At 38.3% G+C, this 13,710-nt stretch overlaps 1 protein-coding gene across 1 annotated transcript in view; it reads right to left on the reverse strand.

The window, feature by feature from the left end:
• Positions 1 to 13,710, reverse strand: part of LOC140140886 (E3 UFM1-protein ligase 1-like) — a 100,802-nt gene that overhangs the window by 7,011 nt on the left and 80,081 nt on the right. Inside the window, exons 11-16 of the mRNA XM_072162637.1 lie at positions 10,607 to 10,724; positions 8,486 to 8,623; positions 7,957 to 8,074; positions 6,842 to 7,008; positions 5,757 to 5,890; positions 2,833 to 2,913 (exon numbers count right to left, since the gene is read on the reverse strand). Coding sequence (XP_072018738.1) covers positions 2,833 to 2,913; positions 5,757 to 5,890; positions 6,842 to 7,008; positions 7,957 to 8,074; positions 8,486 to 8,623; positions 10,607 to 10,724 — 756 coding nt within the window. The remainder of the gene's footprint in view (positions 1 to 2,832; positions 2,914 to 5,756; positions 5,891 to 6,841; positions 7,009 to 7,956; positions 8,075 to 8,485; positions 8,624 to 10,606; positions 10,725 to 13,710) is intronic.

The raw sequence follows: 13,710 nt of genomic DNA on the forward strand, positions 1-13,710 counted from the left end.
TCGCGTAATTTCACATAAGGCCCAAAAAAAATAATTGTTTGTTTGTCCTCCACAGCTTTGAAAGAGGGCGTGCGGGCGAGCAGATTTTTTTTTTTCTTTTTTCTTTTTTTTTTATTCGGATTTGGCGTATTTCTGGACCTTGCTAGAGCTAAATGCTACAATCATTCATGGTGAAAAAAAAAAAAATTTTGTTTCTTTAATATGCAGTTAAAGTTATAATTTGTGTTCATGTCATAGTCTTTTAATGATTTGGTGGACTTTTTTGAAATTTTCAACCATGAAAGAGGTCCAGAGATACACCAAATCTGGAAAAAAAATTGAATTTTACTTATTTTTATACAAAAAAAAAATTGAAAAAAATAAATAAATATTGGTCAGGCCTTCATCTGAGGAGCGGGCGGTGGAGGACAAACAAACAACTTTTTTTTTTTGGCCTAAGCGTGCGCCAGTCACGCATTACGCACATACAACTAGCATAAGCATTGCGCTCAACTGCATGCATGCCATTCTATATCACTACCGTAATTTCCGGAATATTGGCCGCACGGAGTATAAGCCGCAGGTCCGAAAAATGCTAAAATAAGATTCAAGCGGCGTATAAGCCGCACCGCCATATAAGCCGCTTCCCTGAGCGGCCGATTTTGACATGCATACTCTTCTGTAATGCGCTATTTTCACGATTGTGGCGCTACAAAGCAAACTGAGGAGTGAGGTAATTATTTGTTTTAAGTAAACCAATATTATATTAAAACCAATTTCGTGCATCTATAAATGGAAGTCTAAGAATAAATAAAAGTTTATGTCATCAGACAACATTTTATCAGCAAAATGGTTTAAATGTTGTTCCTAACTTACTAATTGGGTCAATTTCATTGACGTCGGCGTTTTATTTGATCCTCAAGCATGGTATCAACATGGGGAATACCGCGCTGTGTGTATATTGATCCATGACGTAATTAATGTAACTTGTACTCGATCATTATCTTCCAATAATGTTCTTCAATGTCTGTGTAGGCTACCTGTCCAAATTAATAAAATAATCCCAGTTCAGCAATTCCGTAAGCAATAGCGTATCCTTGTATGATTTTTATGTATTCAAAATACCAATGATAATTGACGAATTCTGAGCTGAAATAGTCCATCACACACGCCGCGCCGCGAGGTTGCATCCTCCATCTTCCGGGTCTTGGGGTCGTTCGCCATGTGCTACTGCTAGCCCTGATGAGCAGGTCGGGAAACCCCATCAAAGCGTATCTCAAGCGTCGATCGTCATCACCGGGATTCCCCTTCACGTCACTGCCTTCACGTCACATTGTTTATCAATTTGATCGGGAATCGCCAATCGCATGGTTAAGAAAAGTTTTTTTTTTAAATTACAAAACCTTAATTCGTTCAAATTTTATAAAAATAAACTTCTTGACCATAAACTTGCTTTAAAAATAATTGTATATGAAACAAAACCCATATTCAGAGAATAAAATCAGAACCAACATGAATAATACACGTGGCCTGGTGAGATCATCAATTGATACTTTCCCACGGTCGGTATGAATGAAGTTATGAATATTTAATGAGGGACTACCTCAAAAAATGTCTACTTTCAACGTGCGCATGGGCAGAACCGGGTTCCCGCGGTTGTGTATGAATAATTACCGTAATGAGGGAAAGCACACGGGGAAAGTACCCGATGTGTGGTACCAGAAATTCAACTTTTCGTGGATATTTTAATGGCCAATTCATTCTTGGAGTTATTTGAAAACAAAATGTGAATTGTTCTTGTTGTACAGTGATTTACTACAAAATACGGAGCATTTTACCAGTAATATGGAAAGTTATTTGCTAGTTGGCTAAGGGCTGAATGAGAGCCAACGCCCAACGCGCCAGTGCATGTGTGAGGTAGGCCTCCTACATAATTTGCTTTCAAGGATCGATCAAACATGACAGATATGAAACTTTTATAATATTAATAAAAGCGAACAACCATATTTTTTTTACTCAAACTTCACAATTGTACAAGAATGAAATTAAAATGCAAGAAAAATTTACAATAATTTTTTTACACTTCCTATTAATAAATCGCTGCAATTATGAGAATGATTGAATGATAATTCCATCAATGCGATCATGATTAAATTGGGGACGGGATGACGGCGGCGTCTGTTGATAATTTCCGGGATAATACTCAAGTCATGTCAGTCAATCAATGAGACTGTCAATCAAAATTTCCATGAATGAACTGACATAAAAGAGGATTACGTGCGATGTTGATGACTTTGAACAATTTGCCGATTGGCTCACTCACCAGCGGTCGAGTCGGGCTTTTTTTTTTTTTTTTTCTTGTGTGTTTTCTGCTTCAAGCGTTGCTGTATAAGCCGCGATCGCCCGTATAAGCCGCACTGACTTTCGGCGGCTCCAAAAATAACGTATAAGCCGCGGCTTATATTCCGGAAATTACGGTACACAGTTTTATGAGTCTTATTTTTTCCGCCTTATATAAACCGAACAAACTTTAGCTCAATCAATAAGGCGCTACACTCTGGTGCATATGGATATGAGTTTGAGCCCCGGTAGTGTCTATTTTCATGTAAAAATTTCTTCTCGGGTGCGGTTCTGAACCACCGACCCCTTGGGTGCCAGAGAGGTGCACGGGCCTACCTTACTACTGGGGTGTAGCTTGGCTGGCCAAGCTTTCCGTCGCAATATGACTGTTCGCATGATGACGCAATCGCATCACATGGAATACATGCCTGTGCAAATGCTTTTCGAATTGTGGCTTTTTGATGTTTGGTACGGTTAGGGTTAAAGAACCTGTAAGCCATGGTTGTCACTCACCTTGCCAGCAATGGAAGCATGAAGTTTGGACATGGGATTCTTGACCTCTTCTGGAAGTTTGACGACTATTTTGGCTCTTGTCTGCAATGAAACAAGCATATTAATTATATGGTGAGTTTAGACGCAAACCCTGATTTATGCTGTATGTCTTGTGGTTTAAAACAAGTACCGTCGGATCCGTAGCGGTCGCTGCGGGACAAGGAATTCAATTTTGCAGTGTTGGTGTCTTTGAAGCAGGTTCAAGTTTGACCCCTATTTTGACCTGTAACCCCTCTGTGAGCTTAACCTTTGAGGGCGCTCATCTTAAAATAATGCCGGAAAGGGTATTTCCATCCACACCAAAAAAAATATCAAAATTTGAAAAATTGTGTTCGAAACCAATTTTGGACACTTTTGATGTCCAAACGATTTTCGGGAAAAAGCGTCCTGACATCAAAAGTGTTGAAACCCGATTCGGACACTTTTGATTTCCAAACAATTTTCGGGGAAAAAGCGTCTTGACATCGAATGTGTTCGGACACCGATTCCTGACACTTTTGATGTCCAAACGATTTTCGGGAAAAAGCGTCTTGACATCAAAAGTGTTCGAAACCGATTTCGGACACTTTTGATGTCCAAACGATTTTCGGGAAAAAGCGTCTTGACATCAAAGTGTTCGAAACCGATTTCGGACACTTTTGATGTCCAAACGATTTTCGGGAAAAAGCGTCTTGACATCGAAAGTGTTGAAACCGATTTCGGACACGTTTGATGTCCAAACGATTTTCGGGGTAAAAGCGTCTTGACATCGAAAGTGTTCGAAACCGATTTCGGACACTTTTGATGTCCAAACAATTTTCGGGAAAAAGCGTCTTGACATCAAAAGTGTTCGAAACCGATTTCGGACACTTTTGATGTCCAAACGATTTTCGGGAAAAAAGCGTCTTGACATCAAAAGTGTTCGGCAACCGATTTCGGACACTTTGGATGTCCAAACGATTTTCGGAAAAAAGCGTCTTGACATCGAAAGTGTTCGGAAACCGATTTCGGACACTTTTGATGTCCACACGATTTTCGGGAAAAAGCGCCTTGACATCAAGTGTTAAATCCCTAATTTCCCTTAATTCTTGTCAATTTCCCTTAATTCTCTTCAATTTCCCTTAACTCCCTCAATGTTCCCAATTTCCCCTCAATTTCCCCTCATTTTCCCAAATTTCCCTTAACTGCCCTCTATTTTCCCAAATTTCCCTTAATTCTTGTCAATTTCCTGACTTTCCCTCAATTTCCCTTAACTCTCTTCCACTTCCCTTAACTTCCCTCAATGTTCCCAATTCTCCCTCAATTTCCCCTCATTTTCCCAAATTTCCCTTAAATTCCCTCTATTTTCCCAAATTTCCCTTGATTCACCTGAATTTCCCTCAATTCTCTTCCCCAAATTTCCCTTAATTCCCCTCAAATTTCCCCCAATTCCCCTCAATTTTCCCTTAATTGCCCACAAAATCAATTAATTCACCTGAATTTCCCTCAATTTCCCTTAACTGCCCTACTGGTCGCCTTGATCGGCCCCGCTTCCCCCAATTTCCCTCATGTTCCCCACTTTTCCTTAATTGCCCTATAGGCCCTCTCCCTCACCAAGTAGTACCATAGCCATGCGACAAACGATGTTGACGTAACAGCATTTTTTAGAAATTGTTGAAAATCGTGTAATGCCTCTTTAATGACCTAATTAGCATATTTGGAATGAAACTCTTTTCCAGTATGAGGCGGTACCTGCCTTCCCCTCACCAAGTACCATAGCCATGCGACAAAGCGATGTTGACGTAACAGCATTTTTTAGAAATTGTTGAAAATCGTAATGCCCCTTTAATGACCTAATTAGCATATTTCGGGACGAAACTCTTTTCCAGTATGGGGCGGTATAGGCCCTCCCCTCACCAAGTACCATAGCCATGCGACAAACGATGTTGACGTAACAGCATCTTTTAGCGTTTGTTACTAACGGACGGACGGATGGACGGACGGACGGACGGACTAACGGAGAGACATGGTGACTTATAGAGCTGCTACCCGCAGCTAATCATTATGAATTTGGCAGACGGCCGAATCAGGATTCTGCTTTTGATAAATATTCATGCTATACATGCATTATTTTTTAATAAATGAACAAGGAATCAATGCTTTACCTATAGAGGGGTAGCATATCAATTTTTTAATGGTTATCATAGTTGACCGTACTGCGATGCACCATTAGCCAACCCTGTATGCTGCCCTCTTTTGATTACTTATTACCTTGACATTATCTGATCTCTGTTAAATAATTGATATACTGCCCTCTTTTATGAACAGCATGATCCCTTGTTCTCTAATTAAAAAATAATACATGCTTAAAATGAATTTACCAAATGGAAAATCCGGATTTGGCCGTCTGTCGAATACATAATGATATAAAGTACTGTTATTGATAGATTAAATTATATATTATGGAGTCACAGAAGCATCTCTTTATATAAAATCATACACAAAAAAAAATACTCTTTCATATGACCTACAGGAGTCAAAACCTGAAAAATGGGATATTTATGATGATTAAAGCCAAGCGGGCTAAAACCAGGGTAATACCTGATATGGATCAATAACCAGGGGGATACTTTAAATGATAAAAAATGTAGGTTTGCACATTATTTACACAGGGTTTCAGAGAAGAAAGGCAGTCCCTTGCTCAGATCGACGAGAGCGCCCTGTTAATGAGCGACATACACAGAGCTTTGTGTTCACTTCAAGGGCACCGATCTGCGCCGACCAATGCTTTGATGCACAATCGGCTAATCAGATTATCGGTCTGTTGTTATGATTGATTCAGCCAAGCAGAACCCCACTTCCATGTATACAATAATGTAAACAAGTGCTGTTCTTCTTTGACAAAAACTGTAGGCTTGTCTATTTACCTCTGCAGTGACATCAGCAGGATCCATTTCTGATAGTTGATTCTCACTGGCTACACCACAGAATAACAAATTGGTAATGTCTGTACATAATGTCTTCACTAAATACTTGGATAACTGGCTCTCTATGTCCTCATCTGAAACAAACACAATCTCTGATTAGACTAGGGGTTTCAGAGCAGTGGGTCACATGCAACTACCACTTCGGGGTCATACTTAGAGAATAAATGATAGCAATTTTTATTTTGACTATCTTCTACCGTGTGATAGATAACAGGCAGGTCCAATATTTTGAGTAGTGGATGCTGGCGCAGCCGGTTTCCACCACGATAAAAATATTGGATATTGAAATTCCTATCGTTTATTCTCATTCTTAGTCAGTTAAATATTATTCTAATAATTGTAAACTATTTTTTAAAGCAAAAATTAAGTTACCATCACAAAAACTCCCCTTTTTCTAAAATGAACGAAACTTGTTTACAACTTCACACACCTTTTGTTGCACGTACAGCTAGCATGTGCGAGTATTCCGCATTGCGTCTATGCATATAACGCGATACATACGCGCACCGCGTCCAATCAGATTATGTGTCTACGTAATAGACCACTCCCACTGACTAAGAATGACCCGTAGAACAGGGGTTTTTTTGCCACCTTACGGTCAACTAATTAGTTGGCACCTTTTAAGAACAGAAAAGATCATGACAACTATTTATCTGTTTCATATAATTATGCATCATCTTTGTAAATATCATTATGATCCATTATTGGAAATGGACGTCAATTTGTGTACATCCATATCAAAACAATGCACTTGTCGGCTGCTACATGTGTCTCATTTCACATAATAGCTAGGAAGAAATACCAGACTCATCTCAAGCAGAGGTCACTTCCAATCATCCCCAAGTCACATAGTTAAGGAATGTTCTCTGTATTCCTAAACCATGTGACTTTTGGTAAAAAAAATTTGAAGTGACCTCCACTTGAGATGAGTCTGGTATTTAGCCCTATTTAGCCTTATTGTTTGAGCTAACTTGATCAGACACACATTAAGAAAGGCAGTAGTGCCCATGGGGCTATGTACTTACCATCAAATTGCTTGATTCCCTTTTCAAATAATTTGACGTTATTCCATAAAGTGTTCATTTTTTCCTGCAGTTCCCCTCTTGTTTTTCTCCTGGCTTGGGCTGTGCCAGTCCCTGTCATAGATTGGTAGACGGCCTTAGCTACTTCTTGATACACTCTTGTTAACGGCCTGAAAAGACAAATATGATGACTTAATAAATGAATGAAAAATTTAACCAATACCGTAAAAACTTGAGAGTTAGCATATGTGCTTACTATCGCGCGCTTTTGAAAACATGAAATTGTACCAAACTCCAGTGTTTTATCAACTGAGCTAATGGGGTTGAGACATACATTTTTGCAGGTTTACTTGTTCCTATAATTATGTGTATCGATGATTTGCTCAAAACCCGTTACACTTTTGTGAATGGGGCACTTCATGTTTGCATATATTAAAAGTGCTTGATAGTAAGCACATATGCTAACTACCAAGTTTTTACGGTATCTCATGACTTACTGTAGAGCTGTAGTGGTGGCTTGCAGCCAACATCCATTAACATTCTACGCCAAGACTGCCTTGAGCTTTTTGATTGAGCCTGGTTCCATCAGGACCCAAGCGTGTCTCCGTACGGAGCGACCAATTAAACAAACAAACTTTGTTCTTTCTTAGAAAGAGGAAGGTAACATTTTTGTAATACCTGTTGAATAACTCCATTCATGTCCTAATTCATGTCAATGAATCATTGTTTTTTATTGAAAGATGATTGCATGGGTGACTGAGTTATATGACACACATAAAATTAGAGAAAACAAAACATTAAATCAATCAAAACTTTGATCAAGATGATATCGAGAACATTTTTGTACATTAAATGTATAGGATGTTGAAAAGTGCAACTTTTTTTGAAAGCATCATTTTGGGACTGTGCGATTATTTTTGACCAAACAAAAACAATTTTGAGAAGGGAGAACTCTGGGAGGGCAGGAAAATGTTTCCTCATTTCACAGGTTTTTAAATTTTTGAAATCGACAAACTGTATGTCAAGTTATGCAAAGAAATGTTTTGTAATTTGGGGGGGGGGGCAGAGCTCTTTTTTAACCCTTTATATAAAATCATTGGTAGTGTAACACTTTATACCTGAATAAGTCTTCAGCTAGTTCTTCATGGAGACCCTCTGGACAATCCCTCAGGTTCTTCTCCAGGACTTCTTGGATCTCTTCCACTGGTAAGAATTCAAGCTCTACATGACCTCTAGCTGCAAACAAGATCAAACAAAAATTATGAGTTTTGAATACATCTACCATTCACTTTTATTTCACTCACTATTTGCCACTGACCTGACACACTCTCATTATCATCAACCATCACATCCTCATCTCTGAATCATCCATGCCATCTCTTGTTGACCGCCTTTGTCTTTGACCCCTCCCCCTCCACCCCTCCAATCCCACCTATTTGATTCACCACTGACCTGACTCACTGACCTGACTCACTCTCATCATCATCAACCATCACATCCTCATCTCTGAATCGTCCACGCCATTCCTTGTTGACCGCCTTTGTCTTTGTCTCCCTTCTTTGGCTCCCTACTCCTCCTCCACCACCACCGGCCCCACCTGTCATTTATAAATTGATAAGAACAAAGAAAAACGGTTCCATTACTTACATGATTCTTCTTCATAATCGTCTTCCATCTCCTCCGCATCCCGTCCTCGTCCCCGTCCTTTCTTCACTTTCTTTGTCTTCCCTTCTCTACCTTGACTACCAGCGCCTCCACCCCCTCCCTTAGAGCTTCCTCCTCCACCTAAAAATGAAACGATTAAAGAGTCACAATCAACAAATTTGAGTTGATATACCAGACCATTTCCCCGTACTGAGCCAAACCAAATTGACCACAACTTTATCTCTTGCTAGTGTTTGCTGAGACATGGTTACTATAGGAACAGCCCAGTCACGATTTTGCATTTCTATAGACTACTTGACATCATTGTTTATCAACAAAGGCGAGGGACTGGTCTATCGATATGCTTGAACGAACCGCAACACTGAAAATGTGGTGGGTGATTTAAAATGCACATGCCCTGAGCAAACTACGATGTGTACGCACACTGCAGGTCAAAGCACAATGGAAATTGCCATAATTTGCGCGCATACTGCCGGGCAATGACGTCACATGTCAAGTGGTCTATAGTCACTGTATAAAAATTCATTATTGCCCTAAACATGCCTAAAAAAAGATACATATCAAAGTTCATCAAAAATCACACTTTACTATATCAATTCACAAAAGTGCATCAGTCACTCAAAGCACACTTTGCGTATGTGCAAGGATTCTCGAGTACTAATATACTATAGGATAAGCCACTCGTTTGCGCAAATGAGGTCAGTCGTTCAGCCTATGCGCCTTCATGCATGTGATGGCATAGTACCCCTGTACGTGTAGGAGTGTATCACCTGTGGAAGAGATGATGCAATGTTTACGTCATCGTTTCGAAAAAAATTAAATGGCGAAAAAATGGCGAACATTTGGTCGAATCTTTCCATTACTATCATATCGTGAAAAACCAAATAGCTGAGGAGTTAGCTCAATATGCTAGGAAAATATTCTCTTCGATGACCCCATGACGAGACTGGCTAAATAAGCTGTATTTTTGCTGGAAAGGGTCCGAATAATTGGCAGTAGATGGGCGCCATCTTGGAAAAATTTAGGGTACCAAACTACCCAAAACTGTAAATCAGCATTCCGATGGTACCAAACTCCCTAGCAACCGTCACTCAAACTGCCAAAAGTGACTTCAATTTTTATACAGGGATTGAATACGAGTGTCACTGCCCTGGTATGTGCTGCACAAACATGCGTGTAAGCCAATCTTTAGATATCAATCAAGTATTGTGGGTTGAACACAGTTTAGTCTTGCCATTTTTAGCCTGAGCACATTTATATGCAAAAACATAGGTAGCAGAAGTCCATGTCCGCCCTAAATATTTCCAAAGGGGCCATCCCTATAAAAATTCTTATAGAACAAAAAATAAAGCAATAATTGCCCTGTACATCTTCCTTTTTTGTCCAAAAACCACTGTGTTTTGGGCCAAAATATGGTAAAATTGCACAATCTTGAGCACTTCGCACACACTGGCTCATCAAATAAAATTTGCCTTCATTTTAGGCTGGAACAGTCTGAAATTGAATAAATTTTGCGCCCTTTGCACGTAAACCTCCCAGTAAGATCAGAACAAAATATGTTCATTCCCCAAAATTTAAATGCGTCTATCTGTTACCACTTTGCAAGAATAAAACTCAACAACTAGGAAAACTAAAATACATGAAGAGTTTAGATGCAAAGTGGGATTTGTCCAAATAAACAAACTGCCTTGTCATTTTGTGTTCAAAAAAGAAATACATGTAGGTAATAAAAAATACCATAAAACCTCGATATTATAGTTAGCATATGTGCTTACTATCGAGTGCTTTTGAAAACATGAAATTATACCAAAGTCCGTCGCTCTACCAACTGAGCTAATGGGGTTGAGACACACATTTGCAGGTTTACTTGTTTGTATATAACTATGTGTATTGATGATTTGTTCAAGACCCTTTACACTTTTGTGGATGAGGCACTTCATGTTTGCATGTTTTAAAAGCGGTCGATAGTAAGCACATATTCTAACTATCAAGTTTTTACAGTATGCACACTAAAACCTATAATTAAATTATCAATAACATTATTGATCAAAATAACATGAGACAGCACAAAAAGTTTTGCATCTGAAATCTTCACATCCTTACCTGCGGCTTTCTTCCTCCTTTCATCTTTCCTCGCCTCTTTCCTGTTATCTCCTCCTGTTACCGCTGCCATGGCTTTCTTATCTACTTGCATCAATAGCTGCGGAGCATTAGTCACATCCTATGCAGAACAACAAAAAGGTGAAATATTAGTGAGGGGTGTGGTACAGTGGTTAAGATATTTGACTTTGGTGCAAGGGGTCCCAGGTTTTTTCCATCTGCATCTTCATGATCAGGGTTTTCTTTAATGCACATGCAAGTAACACGAATACACGCCTTCAAATCTAAAGTGCAAAAGTCATACACGTACAAGATCTAGAAAACGTATGCATTCAACAGTCTTCAAATTATTTTTTTTTACCTTGGGTGCACTTTTGCACCCATTTGGCACCCATCTGACACCAGGCAATTTGAAGTTAGAAAAATGTAGTACTGCAATTTTGCACCACACTTTTAAAGTTGTATTGCAACAAGCGAATTTTAGGGTGCAAATTGAACTGTGATAGGGCTCTTTGGAATGCTGGCATTCATATATTCCATGATTTGACATAGAAATATATTAATCTTGGGTAAAGAGAAAAGAGGTACCTCTAGAATGTACCTTATTTATTAACATATATAATGAACCACTTGTCTTGAATCACTGAAATTTCAGTTAAGTAATTGGATTCCTTGCCCCTATAATATACGAGGGGGTATCCAAAAGTTTTTGACATCCTCCAGAAGCGAAGGAGCTATATCGATGAAATTTTGTCAGTGTAATAACTGGTCCATATGTACATTATGATCCACAAATGGTCTCATAAGTATGTTTACTTTCTTTACAGGTGGCGCTAGATGGGCAGTAGGCGCATAACCTGTAAAATGGTGAAAATTGAGGCATGCAGCGTGATTAAGTTCCTGCATTTGAAGGGTTAGGCCTACAATGCTCAGAAAATCTATGATGAAATGAAAGCTATCTACGGTGATGATTGCCCATTATATGACACTGTTGCTTTTTGAAAAAGGAATTTCCAAACTGGCCACACGTCCCTCACAGATGAGCCAAGAAGTGGACGTCCATCATATTCGGATGATGCAGCCACAGTGGAGAAATTCAAGAAAGTGGAGGATCTTATCATGAAAAGGTTATGTGCCTACTGCCCATCTAGCGCCACCTGTAAAGAAAGTAAACATACTTATGAGACCATTTTTGGACCATAACGTACATAAGGACCAGTAATCACACTGACAAAATTTCATTGATATAGCTCCTTTGCTTCTAGGTGATGTCAAAAACTTTTGGATACCCCCTCGTACATAACTTTTGTTACCAGTGTGTAGTTATATTTTGAGAAAAATGCAAAATTAGTCACATAATTTATCAGGGGGTGTAGTACCACCTTAAGGTCATGCCTTCCACATGAGGTGTATGGATTTCAACTGGAATAGCCCATTGGACCAGATCCCAGAACCAGATCATGTCACCCTGAATAAATCCTGGTATGACTGCCCTCTGGATTAGATGACAATTTAGGAAAATAAAACTTGAGCTGTGTGCCTTTTTATTACAGCTCAATTTAATCAGCTAATTACAAGTCACGCCATGTTAACGATATCCCACAGTATACATTTAATTTATAAAATGCATGATACGAGTGGCGGTTATTAAGTTTGTAGAACAAGTGGTCGCAGGGTAATAAATTTGATCTCATTTAAAAACTTGTTCCTTCACAACATTGCATATTATTTTTTATATCACTGTATATGGGCAGGGCAATCTGCACTGCAAACATAAAGGTATACATTTTAATTTATAAAATGCACAATACGAGGGGCGGTTATTAAGTTGTAGAACAAGTTATTTTATGTTGTCGCAGGGTAATGAATTTGGTCTCATTTAAAAACTTGTTCCTTCACAACATAGCTTATTATTTTTATATAATTGTATATGGGCAGGACACTCTGCACAGCAAACACAAGGGTATAAAATGTTTTAATAACATTTAAATTTTTTTGAAAACTTACTGTAAAACATTTCAACATAATATTATTTAAGTGTAGCCAAAATATTTTGCAAAATTTTTGCCAAAAAATATTTTACAATTCATACCATTTTTAAATGTTGTTAGCATTTTTCCGATATAAAACGTTTTAAAACCTTTTTCGTGATCTTTATATAACTCAACATTTAAATGTCATAATCTCAATTTGGACAAAACCAAAATATGTTTATAACCTGTTTATAACGTTTAAAAACATCTTTGTGTTTGCTAGGTGCAGAGTAAGTGTACTTCCATGAATTCACAGGTACTACATAGAGTCATAATGGAATTATTTCAAAACGAAGGTAAAAACTCAAATGAAATTTATCAATGATGAAGTCCTTGATATTCAACACAGCAGCAAAATGGTGCTTTGCATGTGTTCAAGGATGGAATGATTGAGCATCCTTAAAGATTATCCAATCCAAAAGACCTGCTGACTTCACCACTAATGTCCAGGCATAGCCTCCAGTTAGTGAAATCTATTTTAGAATTTTAAGTTCTACCCAAATTACTGGTAATGAATGCTGGCGAGCCTTCACTGAAGAGTGGTTCTTGAAGCAATCGGAAGATTTTCATTTTGTTGACATAGAAAGTTTCAAGAAAAATTGAGATAGGTGCATTAAGGTATGCAGGAACCATATTCAAAAGCAAAATGAAAAGAATAATTTGGCTGATACTCTTTCAGGTATACATCTTATTATACAAACTTATTGACTGCCCCTCGTATAGATTAAATATTACCATGGCAACTAATTCAATATCATGTATACTGTTCTCTTGAGTTTAAAGCCATATTGTACGATCTTTTAAAATGAAATTGGTTAATTTTTTTCAAACCTGAATTTTTGGCAAATTTGTTTACACATATCGGAACTTACACGTAATTGGAATCAGCCAAATTTGTTGTATTTGTAGGACAACAGATTAATTTTGAATTGATATCGAAACTACGACATTAAATCCCGCTTAGAGCTCCATGTTAACCCTAACACTGGACACTGCTTTTTGCTATCAGAAGTTAAAGAAGAAACGAAAAAGGAGAGAAGATGAACAAAGAAGTAATTTGGTACCCCCGGGATT

Source organism: Amphiura filiformis, chromosome 19 (assembly GCF_039555335.1).
Source record: "Amphiura filiformis chromosome 19, Afil_fr2py, whole genome shotgun sequence".
In the NCBI taxonomy this organism is placed as follows: domain Eukaryota; kingdom Metazoa; phylum Echinodermata; class Ophiuroidea; order Amphilepidida; family Amphiuridae; genus Amphiura; species Amphiura filiformis.